Here is a 24,086-nt window from a genome sequence, read left to right as displayed (position 1 = left end):
ACACATACATTCCTATTAAACACATTTTCACATTAGTCATGTTGCATAGAAGAATTATAACAAATGGGAGAGACCATGAGAAAGAAAAAACAAAACAAAATAAAAAAGGAAATAGTCTGCTTTGCTCTGCATTCCAACTCCATGGTTCTTTCTCTGGATGTGGATGGCATTTACCATTATGAGTCCTTTGGAACTGTTTTAGGTCCTTGCATTTCTGAGAAGAGTTAAGTCTGTCAAAATCAGTCATTGCACACTGTGGCTGTTTCTGTGTACAATGTTCTCCTGGTTCTGCCCACTTCACTCAGCATCAGTCCATATAGGTCTTTTCAGGATTTTCTGAAGTCTGCCTATTCATCATTTCTTATAGCATAAAGTATTCCCTTACATTCATATACCACAACTTGTTCAGTCATTCCCTAGTTGATGGGCATCCCCTCAATTTCCAGTTATTGGAAACTACAAAAAGAGTTGCTAGAAATATTTTTGTACATGTGGGTCCATTTCTCATTTCTATGATCTCTTTGGGATACAGCCCTAGAAGCTGTATTGTTGGGTCAAAGAATATGTACCTTCTTATAGCCCTTTGGGCATAGTTCCAAATTGCTCTCCAGAATGTCTGGATCAGTTCACAGCTCCAACAACGAATCAGCGTTCCAACTTTCCCACATCCTCTCTAACATTTATCATTTTCCTGTTTTGTCATGTTAGCCAATCTGGGAGGTATGATGTGAAGTACCTCAGAGTTGTTTTAATATGCATCTCTCTTATCAATAGTGATTTAGAGTATTTTTTTCATGTGACTATCGATAGCTTTAATTTCTTCCTCTGAAAACTGCCTATTCATATCCTTTGACCATTTATCAATTGGGGAATGAGTTAGCATTATAAATTGCTATGTACATGCTAGTGATGATGATGCTGTTCATCTATCTTTAAAAAAAGTCGTATGCTAAAAGAAAAAAACTTACCGTGTAAGTAAGCATTTCAGTTGTATTTATTAGAACATACAATAAACCATTAACTGTTTGTTTATTGCTCTTTCATCAGAAATGGAACTAAACAAATACCTTTGATACAGTGCATTATTTCAGAATAGGGAGGATAGGATTAACTGATGGGAAGATTATCTGTCTTACATGAGTATTGGGATAAATCCCACTCTCATCCTGCCATGAATGGACACCTATTCTTTTATAACCTTCAACATCAGTGAACTGAGAGCGGCATTTTCTGTGAACTGTTGAGTAAATATCCTGGAGGGGTTGAATCTATGGGAATAAGAGAAATATTTTTGAAGTGAACATAGGTAATTTGATACATTACTACTATTTAACATATTGGTGTTATAGACAAAAATTTATTTCTAAATAATTAATACTCCAAATAAAATACTGAGCTGGCAAATCTAGTCAGAATACTCACTAATACTTTGTGGGAAAAGTGACCTAGTTCACAGTTAGGAATATTATGCAAAGATAAAGTGGGGGTTTTTTCATGTGGAGTCTTCTTCAATAATTTTAAAGAATAACTGTATTTAAAATTTCTGGCTAATACCATTGGTGAAGTTGTATATTGATTCGACCATTCCATAGAGCAATTTGGAACTATGCCCAAAGGGCTATAAAGCTGTGCATTCCCTTTGATCTAGTAATACCACTACTAGGTTTGTATCCCAAAGAGATCAAAGGAAAAGGAAAAGGACCTGTGTATATAAAAATATTTCTAGAAGCTCTTTTTGTTGTGGCAAAGAATTGGAAACTGAGGAGATGCCCATCAATTGGGGAATGGCTGAACAAGGTGTATGATTATGATGGAATACTATTGTGCTATACGAAATGACAAGCATATTTTCCAGAAAAACACCTGGAAAAACTTATAGAAATTGATGAAAAATGAAGTTAGTAGAACAGAACATTGTACACAGTAACAGCAATATTGCTCAATGATCAACTGTGAATGACTTAGCTATTCTCAGTAATAAAATGATCCAAGACAGTTCGGAAGGACTCATGATAAAAAATACGATCCTCTTCCAGAGAAAGAACTGATGGAGTTTAAATGCAAATGAAGCACACTTTTTTTGCTTCCTTTATTCTCCTTGATTTAGGGGGGTTTGAGATCTATGCTTTCTTTCACAACATGGCTAAGATAGAAATAAAATACGTTTTGTGTAACAGCACATATATAGTCTTTATCAAATTGCTTGCCTTCTCAGGGAGCAGGGAGGGAATAGAGGGAGAGAGATAATTTGGAACTCAAAATTTTTAAAAACATAGTTAAAAATTGTTTTTATATGTAATTTGGGGAAAACTAATTAAATAAATAAAAGTCATGGCCATAAAAGCCAGATCAAGATAAATTACCATGTAGCCACTGTTCAACATTTTTATTCATACACATTGTACACATTCCACAGAGTCCTATTTTTGGGCTGTCTTTATCTTTGGAGCAGTGAAATCATGTTTCCCAGGACAATGGTAAAGTCTAAGCCCCAAAGAAAAAGCAGCAGTGCTATTTCTCCGGGGAATTTGCCTTAAGAAAACAAAGAGTGTTGTCTGGATGATTCCCCACAGCCTATACTACATCTAAGAATCCATTTGCCAAGACACCTCATGATTGACCAAATCCCAAAGGAAATAGCAATTGTATAGAAGTTACTCATCACGTTCTTGCTGACATCAGCCTGGATTATACTAGACCTAGTGAGCTAATGACTATTCTCAGTCACTACTAATTCTAAACTAAGAACAGGATAACAAAAGCAAACAGCTAAATCTCAACCCGTGAAACAAAGAAACCAAAGACCATCCAAAAATTATTTCTCTTCCATGAAGTGAATCACCAGATTGGCTAAAATGCTTTTCCCCTAGCATCATGTCTAAGGGTGTGCTAGTCTTCAAGAAAAAGAGAAGTCACTATCAAAATGAAAAGCCACACTTCTAAATTTTATTTAGTTCTTGGCTTCTCTTGCACTATATAAATTAATCAAAAAGTTGTTTATTTTTTTCAACTTACAAAGACCATTTGGCCTTGGTGGACTACATAAGGCCTGCTCAATCTTGCCTGTTTTTTTCTTTCTTGACCAATAAATAATCTTTGGGTTGGATCTGTCATTCAAAAAACACTAGATCTTCATTTCAGCTGAAAATAATCTCTTAAGAAGTTTAACACTCTGAATTATAGCCTCATTTTAAAATTGCAGTTCATTCTCTTATCTACTGGCTTGACTGCTTTTTTTTTATAGCATCATGGGAGATGGTATAAGAAGGGTTTTTAAAAGAGCATCTAGTCTAGACCCCTTTCCTGAAGTGATCCTACAATGAATTAAATGTCTAGAGTATCTGGGTTAATTGGTTGCCTAGTTTCTTATTACCTAGAGCACAGAGTTCTGCGCGAGGGAGAGAGATAGAGGAGAGACAGAGACAGACATAGAGAAAGAAAGAAACAAAAAGAAAGCAGTACAAAGTGCGTGTGTATGTACTGGGGGGTGGGAAGGGGAAGGTACCCTCTTCATCTGTTCTGAGGAGTGGCTGACTGCACTGGCAATTCCATGAGAATATTTAGTGGTTTAGAAAGTAGGAAGACCTTTCACACATGAAGAGTTTTATAGTAAGCAAAGACCAGCCCAAATGTAACAAGAAAAAAATCTACGGATAAGTATTTAGGGAGTGAACAGTAGATGCTCAGAGGTTTAGGGGTGATGACACCTAAAACATATTGTTTGAGGTCTCATTCCCTTGTATCATCATTGTGGTATTGGGGTAAGCAGGACAAAGTGTGGGACCCCTGGGTTCCCACCCTGTGCACATGGAAGCAAGTGATGGATGAGAGCTGAGATCAGCTCTAGTCTTGGTGCCTATCTCAAAGGTTCATATAAATGTAAATTGTTGAGTTTTCTTCATCATCATCATCATCATCTTACTTGTACTAACTGCATTTGCTTCTAGTTTTCCATCCACAGAGAAGGGAGAGCTTGGGAATTCTAGAGTTACCTAATTGGTCCCTTCCTTGATTTCTGCCCACAGGATGTTACTTTATACTACCTACGAGTTAAATAAATTATAACTGTACCTGAAGCCTCTCCAGTCCAGGTAGCCTCAGATCTGATAACTGGCTTGTAGTAGAATGCACGTAATTTGTACCACACCTGACCCTCCACTGCCCCCTAGTGTCCATTGGTACCACAATCCCGCCTAATCTGCAGGTTAAATTTTTGGTGTGTTAGCAACATACTCATTGACTAAAATAACAATGATAATAGCTCGTTGAAGGGAAGGACTGTTTTTGCTTTCCCTTTGTATCTGCAGACCTTAACACAAGCCTGGCACATACTAACAGCTTAATAAATTCTTGTTGATTGATTTATGTGACATTTTAAGGTTTGCAAAAACTTTTCCATACATGAATTTATTTGATCTGATAGCTATGAGAAAAAGACAGTCATTATAAGTTAGATTGGGCAAAAAAGACGTCATGGGGAAAGAGTCTTTGAATTCAAGTCTAGAAAGACAGAATGGAGGGGTACAGAGGTGAGAATGAGCAAGGCAAGGGATAGATACAAACACAGACAGATTAGTTTGGTTTGGGGTAAGAGGTTGGAAAAACCGATGAATAGGAATACCGGACTAAGGGAAGTCATCATTTATGTTGTAAACAACAGAAAATCATCGTTATTTACAAGATGTGGTCAGATCACAAGATTATAGAATTGCAGAACTCTAGTTTGAAGGAGCCTTTGACCCTACCTCCAACTCCACCATTTTAGAGAAAAGGAAATGGAGGCAGAAGGAAGTTAAATGACTTTCCTAGGGTTCACATAACTAGTAAGTGTCTTAGGTAAGATTTGATCCAGGTCTTTCTGACATAAGTCCAGTGACTCTATCCACCAGTGTTTTATGAAAATTATTCTAATATGAACAAAAATGGGAAGGCACTGGAGATACTGGGACTGTAGGTGATATCAGAGACCATAGGATAAGGAGTCAGGACTATGAAATTTGGAGTAAGGATGAATGTAAAATAGAAAATACAACCGGCAGAGAAATAGTCTCAAGTGACCCACGGTGGGTCTGTAATGTTCAGTTATATTTTTCAGTTGTGTCTGATTCTTTGTCACCCATTTTCTTGGCAAAGATACTAAAATGGTCTGCCTTCTTCAGTTTATTTTCCAGATGAGGAAACTGAGGCAAATAGGGTTAAGTGATTTGTTCAAGGTTATACAGCCAGTAAATGTCTGAGGTCAGACTTGAACTCAGCAAGATCAGTCTTCCTGACTCCAGGCCCAACACAGTACCATCTAATGAGTGACCAAAGTGAAGCTGGACTTCTATAATCAAGTAAGTACATCAGAATGGGAATATTCAGGTGATGAAGGTCATCAAATAATGTAAGTGGCAAGAAGACGAAATTTACAATAAAAAATGGAGAGAGAGGGTAGGAACACTGGTGGCTAGGGCAAGACTAGTGGTCAAAGTCTAAAGTAAGAGTTAAAATTCTGAAGGACTCATAATGAAAAATTCTATCTACCTCCAGAAAAAGAACTGATAGAGTCTGAATGTAGATTGAAGCCTACTCTTTTTTACTTTATTATTCTTGGTGGGATTTGAGTTTGTTTGGTTTTTTTCCTTTGGTCTGTGGTTTGGTTTTTTTTTTTTTTGCAATGGCTAATATGGAAATGATTTGCATGATTGCACACATATAATCTAATTCAAATTGCTTGCCTTCTCAAGAAGGGGAGTGGAGGGAGAAAGGGAAAGAATTTGGAACTCAAAATTTTCAAAAATGAATGTTAAACATTTTGTTTAGAGGTGGTTGGGTTCCAGCCCTGGAATCAGGAGGACCTGAATTCAAGCCTCAGACACATAACACTTACTAGCCATGTGACCTTGGACAAGGCATTTAACCTCAATTGTCCTGCCTTCCCCCTCAAAAAAAAAAAAAAGGAAGAAAAAATTTTTGTTTACGTGCAATTGAGAAAAAATAAAATGAAAATTATATGTAAATTTAAAAAAATTAATATGCAATAGTCAACATTTATGTCAACAGAAGACATATGTGTGTATCTCAACATACATATGTAGGAACAAATATACAGGTAACTACAGTAGCCTCCTTCCTTGGGCTATAGAGCTCCTAGATTTCTGTCTAGGAAATACATTTGATTTCCATCCCAGGAAGGCTAATCTGGGTCCTTCAGGAAGAAACAAATAATACAGTTCCTCTGAACAAGGTCAAGGGCCTTTTTTGGTTTTACTATACCCTACTAAGTATGTGGAATGCCTTGAGGTACTAGTTAATTTCATAGCTACATCAGGCACTTAGAAAGAAGGTTAGCAACAAATTAATGTGATAATAAATGCAAGAGCCTTTGGGTTGATCTCTCTGCCTCAAATCTCTCCCAACTCTGGCCTTTGTCAGCTGACAAAATGATTTTCCTAAAGTGCAGGACCGACCGTGCCATTCCCCTAGTCAATAAACTCCAGGGGCTTCTTATTATCTCCAAGACAAAATATGAAAATCCTCTGTTCAGCATTTAAAACCTTTCACAACAGTGGCACAGTGAATAGAGCCCTGGCTCTGGAGTCAAAAGGACCTGAGTTCAAATCCAACCTCAGACACTTAACACTTACTAGTCTTGTGACCTTAGGCAAGTCATTTAACCCCAATTGCCCTGCCTTCCCCCCTGCCAAAAACAAAACAAAACAAAAACCTTTCACAACCTGAGAACTGAAGCCTGCTTGCTATTCCTAGCACATGATACCATCTCCCAATTTTTCTCTCTGTGCCTTGTCACTGGTTATCCCATCAATCTTGAAATGTCCCCCTTTCCTACCTCTTGGCTTTCCTAGATTCCTTCAACAGAACTCAAATCCTACCTCCTACCAGTTTTCCTGCTTGCTAGTTGTAATGGTAATGGGACGTTGGAGATCTTCCCTGTCCCTTAATAAGCCTAAGGGAATTTGAAGACCTCCCCTGCTTTGAAAACAAACTCTGCCCCCTACTAGGCTGAATGTAATCATATGGAGCCTGTGGGGGGAGGAGTTTGCTGAAAGGTGGAGCAGAGCCCACAGGAAGCTGGGAGTCAGAACAGCTAGACAGTGGAAGGACAGAGGACAGCAGGCAAGCACAGTTAGGTTTGTGAGTAAATGTTGGTTTGTGGGAAGGCTAAAGGATGCTGTGGCTCTCTGTGCTGTTGCAGCTTATTAACTTCTTTCCTACTACGATGGAATCAATTTACTGGTTTGGGGATTCGGTTTCCTGTTGTCTGAATAAATGTTTTGCTTCTGTCTTCTATATAGAAAATATGTTATATTTTGTGATTGCACACCATGCAGATACATTTATAGTGACCATGGGTGCTGTGAATATTGCATTGGCCCTACACTACTGCTTTCCTTTAGAGATTACCTTCCATTTACACTATATGTTTCTTGCATGCACAAAGTTATGTGTACGTTGTCTCCCCAGTTAGAATCTGAGTTGACTAAGTTTAAAGACTGGGTTTTTTCTTGCTCTGTATACTTGGCACACAGTAAGAATTCAACAAAGTTTGTTGATTGTATGACTGATAGCAACATAATCCTCTATATAGGGCTTTTTCCATCCATGATCCCTTTTTGAATTTTGATAGCATTTGTTGGTATGGCATGAGGGCATGCACAGTGCAAAGTTCACATGCTGTGTGTTCAGAACCAAGACTTGTAGTGAAGTTATGTGATGCAATACAGGTAGGCACTGCCAGAAATACCTTGGATTCATTATGCATTTGATTTTTAATTAATTTTTGGTCATTGTGTTTTTAGAAACCTTTTACTGTTGCCAAATTTATCAATACCTCATATAGGGTCACAATCCACAGTTTAAGAAGCACTTCAAGAGATCTCTCAATACATATATCAAGTGCTAAATCACTGATATTTGTATCCAAGCTTCAGGTCAACTTTTCTCTGCCTAGCAGTATAGTCAAAGTCAATCTTTTGTCAACATACTATTTTCCAGGGCTAGGGCTAGTACGCACAATAGGCTAAGATTGAACCCATTCCATGACACAATGTTGAAGCTACTCTGGTTGAGGAACAAGGGAAGGCCACAGCTGGAAAGTTCCCATGCAATTTGGGGCCAGAAGCATTGTGCTATAAGCCAGAGGTGGTAACTAGCCTATAGAATGCTGAACTTAAAAGGCCAGAAGAGGAGGGTGCTGGAAGTTAAAGCAATGGAAAAAGAGGTAAGCAAAAAGGCATGCTCCAAGGTAAGTGAGACTAGAAAGAAGTTTTTGATACCAGGATAAACCACTGAGGTATAAGCCAGAATCAGACGTTGAGGAATTTGCTATGCTCAACTTTTTTGGACATACTAAAGGGTTTTTTGTTTATTTGTTTTGCTCCTCTATGAATGAGGTTGGCACTGACCACTAATTCCCATGCTTGCCAGAATCTGGCAGGGTCTCTACAACATAGACCTTCTCTTTTATTTCCTGGATAGTAAATTCTTCTGATATTTGAATATTCAACTTCTACAGTTCATTGTATAAGGGTACAACATCTACAATGATCTTTTGTACATCTTGCTTATGTAGAAAAACAATGTTGAGAGGCTAAGGTGGTACAGAAATAGCTATGTAGGACAAAGAACGTTGCTATACAAGCCAATCCTGGGAAAGAATGGAGGACCAAAAATATCTATGTATTTTGATAGTTTGAAAAATTAGGGGCAGAGTCACATGGTAGTCACATGGCTTTGTTGATTTATGGTTTTTTTGGTCTGGCTAGAGACGACTATAGAGGTCATTTGTTCTCTCTCTCCCTCACTGCTCTCCACAATTCTTATTCTTTCTGAGAGTTAGGAGTTTCAAAGATTCTTTCATTTATTCTGCCTAGGTACTCAAGGCTGTGCAGTAAGAATCGTCCAAAAGGACCCTGGGAAAGTACGTTTAGTACTCTATTTTATTTTATCAGAAGTCATTCCTGAACCTAGTGACCTCCCTTCCAAGTCAACAAGAATTTATTAAGCACCTACCATATAAGGGCAGATGCAACAAAAAACAAGCTGTCCTTGTCCTCAAGAAACTTACGAAGTAATGAGGGAGACTTCCATTCTCAATATTAAATATGTGCACATATATCTTCTCCCACTCATGAACCTTAACCCTATGTATCTCCCTCCTGGCTTCTGAATCACTATTAGAAGTTGTTAAAGCTAAGCTCTCTATGCAAAATAGTTATCTAATTGAACTAATTGCTATTTTGATGAACAATGATTGGCGTATTTGTCTTTGAGCTAAAATTTTCCCTATGTGATTAATGTATGATTTAATTCTGTATGCTTAATAAATTACCCTCTTGTTTTCAGCAGACCCATAAGACTGTGAAATTCTGGGTATGATCTGCCAAGATAAAACTATTGCTAAAAATAAAAGATGCTAAGTTCATGAGACTCTGAGAATGTAAGTAAAAGATGGGAGGAAACTCATTGTTAAAGAATGCAAATGGGGGCAGGTAGGTGGCAAAGTCAGAGCACAGACCCTGGAGTCAGGAGGACCTGAGTTCAAATCCGGCCTCAGACACTTAACACTTACTAGCTGTGTGACCTTGGGCAAGTCACTTAACCCCAATTGCCCTGCAGAAAGCAAAAAAAAAAAAATGCAAATATAAAATTAAAAAAAAGAAAAAAGTCTCCTTAATGGATCCCAGTGAGCTTCAACTGCTCCAACAAAGGGGAGAAGAAAATGTCGCCCTCTTATCCTCATAAGAATGTTCTTCCTCCATAATCCATCTTACTTACCCAAGAACAGGGGTTGTAGTTGTAATAGAAGAGACCCTGACAGTTGGACTCCTTTTCAAATGGCCAAAAAGACAGGGAGGGCCTAGAAAAGGTACGGGTAATCGACCTTCAGATACTTGAGGACAATCCTCATTTATTTTTCTTGGTATCCAAGCATCAAGTACAGAGCCTGGCGCATATTAGGTACTCAATATCTATTTACTGATATGAATTGAATAAAGTTAGTGACTCTCACAAGGTAGAGAAGATGATAGCTTTTGGGAGAGATGGTGTGGTGCTGCCATTCAGAAATCACACTTGACTAACTCAGTTGGTGTCATAATCTGTCATAAAGATGCCTACTACTGAGCTCAATTTTGATGAATCAGATAGACTTACCTCAGGCTATATCTGCACTATACCTTAGACCCCCTCTCAGATGCCTTGTGTCCTGGTTCCCTAGCAGTATCAGGCCTAACCATGAAAATATACAAAACACTGAGATTGGAGGGACATAGGGAGAGTCAATTCTCTTGTGGCATTTTTGTTTGTCTTCTACGGAGGTACAACAACCAGCCCAATCTGACATCACTGAGGCAAATGATAGGGAAAAGCCAGATTATCATAACTGAGCTGCTGCTAGCTTCTCTGACACTTACCCAACATCTGCCTACCATTCCATCCCCTTACACACTGAACTGTAATTCTAACAAGGTGGAAATGACTTGACAAAGGTACCCCAGTAATGCAGTATGAAATGCAGCAGTATGAAACAGACAAATAACTGTTAATTTTCTACTAGGAATGGGCAGAAACCTTAATATACATCTTTGATGTGCAATCCTAGCCCATGGATCTGTCTTCTCATGCTCATCGCTAACAACTAAGACTATTGTCATTGAAAACTCTAAAAAAAAGATTGGCTTTGAGCTTAAGTAGGCCACGTACCCAGAACTCTCAAGGTAGAAATGGGCATGTAGGTAAAAGGAAAAGACAGACTCATTTTCCCATACATATTCATGTCTCCAAAATTACAGCTACAGCTCCACTCTAAATTACTTTACATACTAGAATTGTTGATCTGGGCTAAAGGAAAGAATTAGCAAGTCTGTATTCACAGGTTATCTATCTCAGGGGTAGACTTCATTTTAATAAGCATTTATTAAGTATCTGCTATGTCCCAGATACTGTCCTAGATGCTGAGAATACACAAACAAAAATGAAAGGGCATTTGCTTCTCAAAATTTTATATTCTGAGGGGAAAGAACGCATACACCAATAAAAAGTGATTTCACAGAAGAGTACTGACAAATGGGAGAGGATCTCATGTGGTGGTACTTGGAGGGAACTAGGGATTTGGAGTCAAAGATGAGAAAACCAGCATTCTAAGCATGAGAGGCAAAGGAGCAGAGGTGTGAGATGGAACATTGTGTACAGTGAATATAGCACGTCGGCTGATTTGGCTAGAAGTTAGCACGTGTAATGGAGAGTAACATGAATTCAGTATGGAAAAGTAGGCTAGCACCAGAATGTGAGGGAAGCTGGTTGTTGTCTTTTATTCTCAAAGAGGATCAAAATTATGTTAGGGTCAAGTTATGGTACGCCCGCCTGTGGCTGGTCAGACCAATATGATGAGCTCAGAATGCTCTACCTCGGGCTGGGCACAAATAGTTCATGTGAACATCGGGGGAAGATAGTCTAAATCTGCACAGCTCCTGTTTCTTTTGGGCTCCTTTAAGGGGAAGCTACTGAAGCTTCTTAAGCAGAGAAGGGACATGGTCAGAGCTGTGTTCTTTAGGAATATCAAGCTGGCAGCCACCTGGAAGAAGGGAGACTGAAGACAGAGATACCAATTTGAAGGCATTAGGCCAGACCAGAGGTGATGAGGGAGTGGGGTGATCTAGGACAGTTCAGAGGTTGTTTAGTCCAACCCATACATGAAAAAGAATACTTTCTAAAATTTTCCAGAAAAAAAAATAGCCATTCACTTGGCAGAGAAAACCGCTAAAGTAAGAGTTGAATAGTCCTGCTTCCTCTCCATCATCCATTATCCTCACCCCATCTACCTTAAGCAGCAGTACTATTCTTTTTTATTCTAATTTTTCCCCAATATTGCTTTGAAAACTCATAAAAGGCTTTTTTGGTCATTTTCCTTAGCATTCCTCATTATCTTCAGCTCATTCTGAGCACTCCTGACACATTATTATAGGCATTTATACATTCACACATTGTGAAAGGAAGAAAAAAAGGGAAAAAATGTTACACAATAAATTTATTATATATTTTAAAGGAATAGCAAGTTGTACATAATAGATTTGCAGTTTCATGTACAATAATCTTTTTTCTGTCCTACTAGATTATGGAAATGCTCATTTTATTTCTTAAGTTCAGGATAAAATAAATATAATTTTAAAAACATGTTTAAAAAAAGTTACTAGGCTCCAAGTCTGAATCCTGCATCTTATAATTACTATATAACCCTAGGCAAGTAATTTGACCTTTATAAATCTCAGTTTACTCATCTATAAAATAATAATTATAGCAATGACTTCACAGGGTTGATGTGAGGTTCAAAGGCACTGATATATATAGATATACACACACAGACACACATATATTTACATATGTATATACTGTGCTTTGTAAAATTAAGTTCTCCCTCTGTCTCTGTATCTGTCTCTGCCTTTGTCTCTCTCTTTTATTCCTTTCATAGTTCTGAAATTGAGTTGCCACTTTCCCTCATTTTCACCCCAGTATCTAGTTCATCTTTGTTGGCCAAAATTGGATCCCAAATAGCAATTCCTCTCCTTGCCTCCTCCACTTTCTGAAAGATGAAGTTATCACTAAAATAGGCCACAAGCTATGAGCTAGTCCAACCATTCTGGAAAGTAATTTGGAACTATGCCCCCAAAGCTATCAAATTGTGTATACCCTTTGACCCAAGAATATTGTTATTAGGTCTATATGTGAAAGAGATCCAAGAAAGAGGAAAAGGAGCCATATGTACAAAAATATTTATAACACCTCTTTTTGTAGTGACAAAGAATTGGAAACTGAGAGGATGCCCATCAATTTGAGAAATGTCTGAGCAAGTTATGGTATATAAATGTGATGGAATACTATTGTACTATAAGAAACTAGGAAGAAGATGGTTGCAGAAAAACCTAGGACAATTTGTATGAACTGATGCAAAGTGAAGTGAGCAAAACCAGAACAATTTATGCAATAACAGCAATATGCTAATCAACTTTGAAAGATGTAATAATTCTGACCAACCACAATTCCAAAGGACTCATGGTGAAATAAGCTTTTCACCTCCAGAAAGAGAACCGATTAACTTAGTGAAGACTTAAATATATTTTTCTTTTTCTCTTCCTCTTATTTTTTTTAACATGGCTAATGCAGAACTTTGTTTTACATGATATTTGTAATGGGTTTTGTTTTTCTTGCTTTCTTAATGAGTGGAAAAGAGGGAGGAGAAGGGAGATAATTTGGAACTGAAAATAAAACTTAATTTAAAGAACGTGACAGGTCAAAAAATCATTCGCTGTTCCTTTTAGAAGACAGAACTCCAAAAGCTCACTATGGTTTTTGACTGCTAAATGGGACTAGAGGAAATCACATAACCAACCACTACAAATTTATATTATCTATCCTCAATTTGGGCCCCCATTTCAGCAGCACAATTCTTTTACTCCTACCAAACTGATCCTCTGTCCCACTCCCCATAGAGATTCTACTTCTCCATTCAAACTTTCTATACCTTCTCCTCTCAGCCAAGTATCTAGACCTTAGGAACTCCCTAATGATTTGTCATTTCACAGTCTATATGGTTTAATTCCAGGGATAGGATCAGTTTCAAAGGAATGTCATAGATGAAAGAGCAGCAGATGCCTTTATGCCCTGTTAGAGCAACAAACTCACTGGGAGCTCCCTCTGGTGCTCACACATCCCTGGCTGAAATCTCTCATCTAAGTGATGTCTTAATTTTTGCCCATCAGAACAGGTCCTGCCTGAGTCCTAAATGCAATTGTGACCTTTCTAAATCCTAAACTGTCTAACCAACCCTTAGGCCACCAGCCTTGGACATTCATTTACCAGCTGAGCTCGCTATGATTTATGTAGCTTATATGACTCAGGGAGATAAGGTGCCTGGGGATGAGTTTAATTTATAAAAAAAATAAACTTTACTTCATAGAGAAGTAAAATACCTTAAAGATCAGGAGAAATAACAGTACCATTGCTCCTATTGCCAGTTGAAATAACAAATACTTAAAATTCCCTTTTTCATAAATATATATTTTCAGAAATACAAAGTATACAAAGTTTTCAAGTGTTGAGATAGCCTTTAAAAACCACATCTTCCCAAACTACACATAGCAACTTTCTTTTTTTCTGTAGTACAGATGTATAGAAGCAAAGATGGAAAGAAAGCTAAAAAATCTTATTTGCCATAAAATTTTAAGTTCTGAATATCAGTAAAACAAGGAAGGAAGGAAGGAAGGAAGGAAGGAAGGAAGGAAGGAAGGAAGGAAAGAAAATAAATCGGCTGGTAAATTAAAGGCACTGAAATCTTTTCTTCCTTGCAGTCTGTAAACTATTCAAAATTATTAATAGCTTCCATAGACATATTGCTAATAGCACTATGTAAATATAACATTTTTGGCAGTTTCTTCTCACTTTCAAAACTTGATTATTTAGTCTAGATAAGAATATGTTTTTAAATATATTTTTAAAATCCACTTAATGGAGCTCTTTTCTCTCATACTTACAACTTTTGTGTAATCATAGGGAGGAACGTATTCTTCACGATATGTCGTCATATATTGCCTACAAAGGAAAAACCATTATTTGTAAAAAAATAAAATCCTTTTTGTTTTAATGTCACTTTGGGATAAGTCAATTAAACTATGACCAATTCAGGTCTCTCTAAGACTGTTAAATCAAAGAATGATTGTTTATCTGCCTTGGTTGAGAGAGTTTTCTCACTAAGTGTTCCCTAAATCAATGAAACCATAGCAGCAGCAGTACCAAAGGCTTACATTGAACAAAACCGTGAAATGGGCAAAATTTATCTTCATTTCCATCTCTCAATGGTATCCCCCTCTGGTATAGAATTTAACCTACCCCTATACTAAAGCCTTTACTATCGTTCAATCAAACAGGAACTTACTAAGTACTATTGCTGACACCATGCTTCCCCAAAGGTTTAAATGCCATCCATCCCAAGGTTTGGACACATTTTCCTCCATTAAAACTTACCTATGCTGTATCCTACCCCTTCAGAATTCACTCTCTAATACCTTACAGTTAATTGGTTTAATAAATTATCTATACCCATGTGATACTTCAATACTTTTGAATAAATGGAGTTGGTATTTGTATCTGCACCTCAGCTTCTTTATATGCTAAAATGAGGAAAATAGTATTGGCTCTATTTCCCTTACACAATTGTGAGGATGAGAAAAGATAATGCAGATGGAGAACCTTTAAATAGTCTGAAGTGTTCTGCAAATGTAAACTCATACTGATATAGGTACCTAGCAGGTAACATTTATGGAACATACTCAGGTTTGCCAAGTGCTTTCCATATATGACCTCATGTGATCCTTATGAAGTCTTGTGAGGTAGTTGTTACAGGTAGTATTACTGACATTTTAAAAAAGAGGAAACTGAGGCTCCAGAAGGCTATGATTTGCCTGTGTCCACATACCTAGTAACAGGTGGAGCTGGGATTTGACCAGAGATTTCACCAAGTCCAATTCTAGTGTTCTTTTCTCTTGGGGCCTGGAGCTCCTCTTTGGCTCTCAGGCAGCCTCTCTGAGTACAGGTCTGACATAACAAGATACAGAGCAATCAGCAATATGTGCTGATCTCTTCTGTGGTCAGGGCACCCTAACCTCTAGGAAGTGCTGAGGTGCCCAGATTGGGTGCTGTCACGCAATTTACCCTGTTACCTTGACACTAATCTCTGAGACTAAGGGTAAGTACACAGGAGTATTCAAGCTGTTCTGGACACAGCCTCCCTGTTCTCTGATTGCCCCCCCCACACACACACACACACACCTTCCCTCACAAGCTGTCCACAAGCTCTGCAAGTGCATTTTGGGGATATAAGGGCTGAAGCATGAGGAGGCTGAGAGGATAGAGGGAGAGATGTAACAATATGCCTGTCCTGCCAATAAAGCTGTACCTCTTTCCATTTCCACTGACTCGACTTCTCTCTCCTTTATGAGACCACGCAGGACATAGCTGGGTGCGCACCAAGGGCCAGGAAACAGAGGTAAGACTCAGCTAGAAACCTTGGGGTCACAACAAATGGTGTCCTGAACAGGGACAAATAAAGTATATGTGCTTTTAAAGGGACCTTTTAGCTGAGCCCCCATGCTAGTAGGGAAGATAAAGGAGAAGCCCCGAGGGACCAGGGGAATTTTGGGGTTGGCTCGGGATGAAAATGGGGAATCACCCCTCTATAATTAAGTCAGAGGAAACAGAGATTTGGGCTTGGAAATTTTATAAGGCAGTTAAAGGCCAGGCACAGACCTTCCCACTTAAGGACCTGTGGAGATTTATTGAGAAAGTGAAAGTGTTCTCTCTGTGGATAGAAGACATGGGCTTAGATAAGCAGAAATGGGATATAGTTGGGGAACAAATGACAATTTATTTGGTAAATTGGGAGCCAGCCAGGAGAGAGAGGAGTGAGGGACAAATGGAAGAGGGACTCCAACATTTTCCTATTTCTGCCTTTTTTCTATGGAATATATTAATGATATGCTTGACATGAAAAATGAAAGTGCCAGGGGTGGCTAGAACCATTCACTGTGATATAGCTGTCTTTGTTGGAAACAGATAAAAAGAAAATGATCAAGTAAGTTTTACTTAGGACCAAGCATAATATCTGATTTCTGCAAATGATCTTTAACAATTTCTGAATGCACTCTTCCTGTCATTTTATCTATCTGTCTGTTTTGTCTATGTGTCTCTGTGTGAAAGAGTGTGAGTGAGTAATCTATCACCCCGTAAGGTTCAATATGCAGCTGGACTTTCCTTGGAATGCTCTTATCTCTTTTCCTCCCCCTTCCTGAGGAGAGAGAAGGAGAAAAGAAAAATATTTTATTTTGTAGATTATATGATGGTTGTATTAAGTCATAGAGTAAAGAAAGAAGTATCAGGCATAAACTATCTGCATTAAAAAGTGTGAACAGAAGTTTTAAGATCTTTAAAAGTTTGAAAATCTCCTCTTCATTCCACTCTGGCCAAGTGGAGTGACGAGAAAGTGATAAGAAATAATAAGGGAATTTTTTTCCCCCTCAAATCAAAGGGGCATATGAACAAGCATTTCCTGCCTCACTTATCAGAAAAATAAATCCGTGTATCAGAATGAAACTGTAAGTCAATTGAATTCATGTGAAAAGTAAAAAGTATCACTCCTAATTTGATGCTAAAGATAAGTCAGCTTCATTTTACTATTTGGCATTTAGGCAAATTGGAATATTTTATAAGATGTGATACAAAAAAAAGTGAGGTTTTTTTGGTTCTCTAGTAGTGAGATAAGGGAGTAGGTGCCACTCCCCAAAATCACTTTTGCTAGAGACATCAAAGCTATCACTTTCAAAGAAGTTTTTTTAAGGAGTGGACACATAAATAAAGTTTATTGGAGTAAAAGTTAAATCAGCTGAAAACATTTTACAAAAATTTATTAAAGTCTCTCATCCTGGATAAAAAAAAAATAAACAAATAGAGTGCTGAAGAATAATAAGGAATTTGTTACCCTCCCAATCTCACTAAAGGGAGAAAGCATGATAAATTTATCAAGGACTCCACTAGCAACAGCCCTGAGCATTGAAGCCCACACCTTTAAGCAAGCAGATGAACATACACACAAATACACACCTAAATACACAATCAGGCTCTGCAGCTATGAGGAGAGGAGAAAAAATCTCTACACTTGATTAGCCCAATTTTCTATCAATAATTCTTGCAAGTGATGATTTGGAAATACAATCAATGTCACGATGTCATTGTGTTGTTATGGTCTTCCTAAATTGTAGTAAAATTCTCTCATTTAAAAAATTGAGGAATCATTCTAAGCCAGAAATAGTGTTAAATAAGCAAATTTTATATAAATTTTATTGGAACTAAAAGATAAAGAACTTGTTTAAAAAGTTATGTCACTTACATTTATAATGTTTATATTTGCCATATAGAAAATAAATTATTTTACACCTCTACCTGAAGTTAGAGAGGAAGTTACAACTAAAACAATTTGATTATCAGTTATTTTGAACTTGTAAGATTATTTCGTTTTAATGCTAAAAACTTAAAATTGCTAATTGGTTACTGTATGTGGAAAGGAGAAGACTGGTGAAAACTTTATCTGGATTAATTCTACTCATTCAGACCATTCCTCCTGCATGTATGAGATTTGATGAAGCAGGGCCATTTACCCCCAGCTCCTTCCTAAAGTCCATCTCAGTTATTCTTATTTTGTAAAACTGCCAAGGAAACTATCTGTAGAGGCAAGGTCATTCAGCCTGAGAAAGAAACTTGTTTTAGTTATATTGTTCCTAAACAATGAATCTAACTTGCTAAGAAAGTTGCAAAATATTAAAAGTATTTCTAACAATTGAGAAAGAAAAACTTTAAATGAAATTCCTTATGTGAGAAAAACCTAGTAAATCTTTATTGTTTATTACAGCTCTATAGGAATAAAATTAACATATAAAGGGATATGAGTTGTGATTGGTGAAAAAAATTACTACTTAAAATAAAAAGCATTTAATATTATATTTAATTCACATCTTATTTTTTCTTTCTATAGCAAAATTTCTATGATCAGAATAATTAGTAACAGATATGAACTCTTTTGTGTTAGCTTTATAGGAAACCCAATATTATTTTTTATCAAGAATTAGAATATATAAAGTAACTTCTACAAACTACTTAGGCTTACTCTATAATATCTCCATTCTTTAGATGGATCCTAATACTAATAGCTTTTATAAGTACTTTGATCAGCTTCTTAATTGTTGCCAATATAAAGATTCAATTACTATACCTTTTTTGATAAAAAACTTTGTGATATTTAAGAATTCTGCAATAGTTTGTCAATAAATACTTTGAGAATCTGTTACGTATGTTACACCAATTTGGTTTAAATGAATCTCACTCTTAAAAGTTTTGGTTTTGCTTTTAGGATTTCCAAGACAACTTACAGCTAAGTTAAAGTAAAGTAGAACAGATTTTGCTATTTTGATTCCAATGTATAGTCATTCCATGGCCTAGGCAAGGGTTAAAGTAGTGTCTGAACTTATTACAAGTAAAAGATTCAATTTCTGAAATATCTCTTTCTTCCAAAGTGAATATAATTAGAGGAGAAACAAGCTTTGTGTAACAAGGATGTAGGTCTGCTATTCAGTTGTAAAGTTCTAGTCAGGAACTTCTTTTGTCTATCAGCTTCCCGGAAATGCAAGCTAATTAATTGTAATTATATTAACACTAATTCTAATAATGATAAAGTTATTAATATTCACTTTACTTCTACCCACTAGATACAGCTTTCTGATATGCTATTATTGTTAAATGATTTTTCTTTTCCCTTAATATTGAGTCAGATAACAAATATTCTGTATACATATGCCAACACATATTGATACTGCTAAACTTAAACACACTCAGAATACAGATCTTTTTAACCTTTTTCAGAAGTTACAAGCTCTTATGACATAGAGGCCACCTATATTGCAATTCATTCTTCATTTCCTAGGCCTCTTTATCTAAATAACGTGACTATTAATCAAAAATTCACGTTTCTCCAACTTTTTCCCCAAATATTCATAGAACTACATTAGCTTACTCTTATTTTCATCAAAATGCATATACTCTATGTACCCATATGTTATAGTTTTCTGCTTCTATGGGCATTCTGACACAATTGAATGCTGATAATGTTTCTGCCACTAACAAAGCTATTTCAATCTTTCTGCAATCATTTTAAAAATAATATTAATTACAGGCACACCCCGTATAATAAAGATATTATAACCTAGTTGCTAAATAATAAAGGGGGGAGCAATTAGCTGTATTACTGCTTTATACACCCAAAATACATTAGCTAAATAAAAACATTGCTAAAAATGAATATACACTGTCAGTAAAACCATGTGAAAGGTGTATACTCCCCAAAATGAAGGTAATGTGGAATTTATTACTGTGGGAGTGAGGCTGTGCTTATATATTTTCCAGAAGCTGGGGAATGACCAGTGAGGGAGCCAAAAAATAAACATCAGGGTGTGTACTCTGAATCACCCAGAAAGATGAAAAAGCTCCAGCAGCAGCAGCAGAAGTCACAGAGACAGAACATGGGAATAAAGAAGAGGTCTCCTAATGCAACCAAAACAAAAAAGCTATGCCACCATGGGGGCAGATCGATATTTTTATATCCACCCAAAGGACTGAAAAATCTGTTACCCCAGGATTTGTTTCTTGCTGTGATCACTCTGCTTTCTATACAAACTGAACTGGTTCCATCCTAATTTATGTTTCAAGACACCTACCCCTGTTGCATCATGTGTTTCATATATAACTGTAATTGTAACTACATGTATTTGACCCCCCTCAAGCCTTCCTTACTTCTACTAATGTAAATCATTTACAGACGATATAAGTCCATACTATAATTTATTGGAATGTACACTGCTCTAACTGTACTCTCAAACAATGTATTAGTGTTTATGATGTCATACTGTTTGTAGAACTACCTTCTTTTGGTTTCAGACTTTGGGAGAGCCTGCACAAAAGCGATTTCTGGACTTTTACTCATGGGACTAATTGCAGCTGTATCTTCTATTCTCCTTCTCCGATGTACTTATGGATACACCTGTCTAAGTACGACTCCTCTATACGGAATATTGTCTGCATTCATTGTACCCCTGCTCTATGTATATCTAGAAGGGATTTGTACTATTATTTTGTCTACTATCGTTGACAATTTCAACCACTGTGTCTTTGTATTCAGGTAATAAGTTAAAGTAGAGACTTTCAGCAAAAATTAGATGCTTTAAAGGAAACTAGAATTTGTGAAATACAGTCTTGCAGAAATTGATTTTTTGTTGAAGCGTGATTATAGATTTCATCCTATTTGTGTTATACCCGTGAAATATAATAGGTCTAATTACTATTGGCAAAAAGTTAAAAATTGTTTGTTAGGGATTTTTAAAAATACCTGCATAGGAGTGGATTTGGCACAATTCAATAAATTGATTTCCCATATCGATGAGGCCTCCCTGGATAAAATTATGGTGGACGATTTGGCACCACAAATTTAGGGTTCATTTAAAGAGTTAAGTCCTTTGCATTGGCTATATATATTGCTTTCACCCCTTCTTCCTCTGGTTATATTGTATCTTCTTGCAATTTGCATTGTGAAGTATGTAGTACGTATTTTTAAACAAACGCTCTATGCCTGACAAGTGTCCCCACCTTGTTATCCTTTTCCACGTGATTTGTGAATACTATATAATATGTAATTGAATGGCTTTTTGTTTATGGTAATTATCCCCTCATCTGTTGCCCTCTCATGCAGATGTCCAAAAAATCCCATACTTTGCAGGACTCATAAGATCTGGAGCTCTGCGCCTAAAAGGAAGGGGGACTTTTTGGGGCCTGTAGCAGCCTCTCTGAGTTCAAGTCTGATGTAATAGGATACAGAGCACACAGCAGTATGTGATCTCATCTGTGGTCAGGGCACCCTAACCTCTAGGAAGTGCTGAGGTGCCCAGAGTGGGTGCTGTCACGCAATGTACCCTGTTACCTTGAGACTAATCTCTAGGACTAAGGGTAAGTGCACAGGAGGACACAAGCTGTTCTGGACACAGCCTGCCTGTTCTCTGATTGACTCCCCCTACCTTCCCTCATGAGCTGTCCACAAGCTCTGCAAGTGCATTTTGGGGGATTTAAGGGCTGAAGCATGAAGAGACTGAGAGGATAGAGGGAGAGATGTAACAACATGCCTGTCCTGCCAATAAAGCCTCTTTCCATTTCCACTGACTCGACTTCTCCTTTATGAGACCATGCAGGACGTAGCTGGGTGCGCACCAAGGGCCAGGAAACAGAGGTAAGACTCAGCTAGAAACCTTGGAGTCACAACACTTTTCACTACCTTACTACTAAGCAGTCGCCATGGTAGAGTAACAGAGGAAGAGATAACAAAAGTGTGGGGTCCAAATGCAACTTCACCATGGTTAATGATCTCTGCAAACTATTGGAAAGATTGATGTGAGACATAGGTGCATTGGTGATATCTGAGCTATAAATGCCAACTAGAAATATAGTGTGATATTAAAAAGGCAATAAACATCAAAATCTTCAGTTCTGGAAAGTTCTTATCCTTACAAAAATAATCTCCTCAATGTCATAAGCACATCATCATAAGCACTTTCTTATATTATTCACGACATAAAATACATGGGGGGATTTCATCCCAAGAGAGATGGGAAGCTCTTAAGAATGACGTTCTAATATTATAAACATCAATGATACCAGTGAAGAAGAGAACAGGATGCCACCTAGAGTAATATGTACATTTAAGGAACTGAATGACCAACTTAAACTTTAATGATATTAACAAAGTCTTCATCAGATATTTGCTATCTGTGTGACTATGGTCAGGTTCCTTAACCCTCCAGAGCCTCAGTGTACACATCTTGTTATATTAAAATCATAAAGCCTGCACTATTTATCTTTACAGAAATGTGAAGAATGCCATTAGAAAACCTTCAAGTGTTCTGTGTGTCATTTTTTTTCTATCATATCATCATTGAAGATGGAAGAAAGAATAAATAATTGAAGGTAAGTGCAATAAAGCTCAGAATTAACTTACACTGGTGATAAATGGACACCAAAAGGGGGTTTGGAGAGGAGGGGCTGTGTTGCAGAAAAGAAAGCTTAAAAAAAGGTAATAGGTCTGATGTCTTTGAGGCCTTTTCCAGCTCTTACATTCTATGATTCCCCTGATCTGGATAAGAGAGATGTTAATAACAGATTGTGGTGAGAAGGCAGAACTACCCAATTTTTATTTTTGTGATTTCCTAAAGAAAATTATCTTTAGACTAGAAAAGATAGAATAAAAATGATTATTAGGGAGCTGTAAAAAAGTAAGCGAAGAAGTGGCAAGAGGGTGTCTAGCTGCCCAAGACAAATACAAAGTGCTGGTCCAGAAAGCATTCCATCCAAAGCTACTAAAGTAAATGACTAATGGATGTGATTGTTGAGCCATTTTGAGTGATCCTTGAAAAAGTGTGGCAAAAGATAGGGGTGCCATAAAGTTAGAGATGGGAAAACGTCTCAGTTTTCAAGAAAGGCAAAGGGTAGAATATTCAAAGCACTAAGCCACTGAGCTTGACTTCAAATCCTGGTAAAGTTCTGGAATATATTATTAGAAGAAATGTACACAGGCTTTTAGAGAGCAAAACATAGGGTCACTGGGTGTCCGCGTGGTTTCTTCTAAATTAAAGTCGTTTCCTTTTGTGAACAGAACAACTAGACTTAGAGACAGGGGAAGTGCAAACGCACAAGCTACACTTTTAGCATTTACCAGTGTTTCATGCTGTCTTTATGGAGGTGGCAAGATGTAGGCTGGATAATATTACAGTTACGGCTATTCAGAACCATTTGAATGAACAACCCTAAAGAGTAAATCATGTTATTCCTAATTATAGCTACATATTAAACTTAGAGGTAAGTCTCAAATGGAGTGCCCAAAGTTTTCAACCAAGTGCTGAAAAGTGAGTAACTCAGTTTCTTTGTCTCCTAATTTTACGGTTGAGATTCAACCTAGACTAGGAATTCAGGACACAGCTACACTTAAGTCATATTGCTAATTCTTCTGACTTTTGAGGAAGAAGGAAGTAATAGTGGAATTTTTTTTATTTCTTGGCATCCATTTCTTTGAAATGGAAAGGATGACATTATTTACAAAATATTTCTGGAACTGATTTAGTATTTTTTTCCATGACTTGGCAAAGGTATAATAGATGCATATTTGTATGAAAGCACAGATGATATAAGTTGCAGATATGCAAAGACCCAAAGCCGGAACGCTTGATGAGAAGGCAGTGTTCAAAAAGGTCTCAACAGACTAGAATAATGGGCCAGATCTAATAGAATCAAATTTAATGTAAAGTCCTATTCTTGGGTTAAAAATATTTTCTGTACAAGTACAGCATGGGATAGACATACCTGGATTACGGTTATTTGAAAAAGATCTAGACTTCTGGCTCAATCAGTCAACAGCATAATAGAATGTCAAAAGATTATATGAAAGGCTG

At 37.1% G+C, this 24,086-nt stretch overlaps 1 protein-coding gene across 1 annotated transcript in view; it reads right to left on the bottom strand.

Annotated features, from left to right (window-relative positions):
* Positions 1–1,082: 1,082 nt before the first annotated feature.
* CFAP95 (cilia and flagella associated protein 95) overlaps positions 1,083–24,086 on the bottom strand; it is a 91,164-nt gene continuing 68,160 nt past the window's right edge. Inside the window, exons 5-6 of the mRNA XM_069088241.1 lie at positions 14,532–14,589; positions 1,083–1,268 (exon numbers count right to left, since the gene is read on the bottom strand). Coding sequence (XP_068944342.1) covers positions 1,083–1,268; positions 14,532–14,589 — 244 coding nt within the window. The remainder of the gene's footprint in view (positions 1,269–14,531; positions 14,590–24,086) is intronic.

Source organism: Petaurus breviceps, unplaced genomic scaffold (assembly GCF_028583685.1).
Source record: "Petaurus breviceps papuanus isolate PSGF00001 unplaced genomic scaffold, PetGlider_PUasm1.0 118, whole genome shotgun sequence".
Taxonomy (NCBI): Eukaryota; Metazoa; Chordata; class Mammalia; order Diprotodontia; family Petauridae; genus Petaurus; species Petaurus breviceps.
Note: the sequence above shows the minus strand (reverse complement) of the source record. Positions and strands in the feature narration are given on the sequence as shown.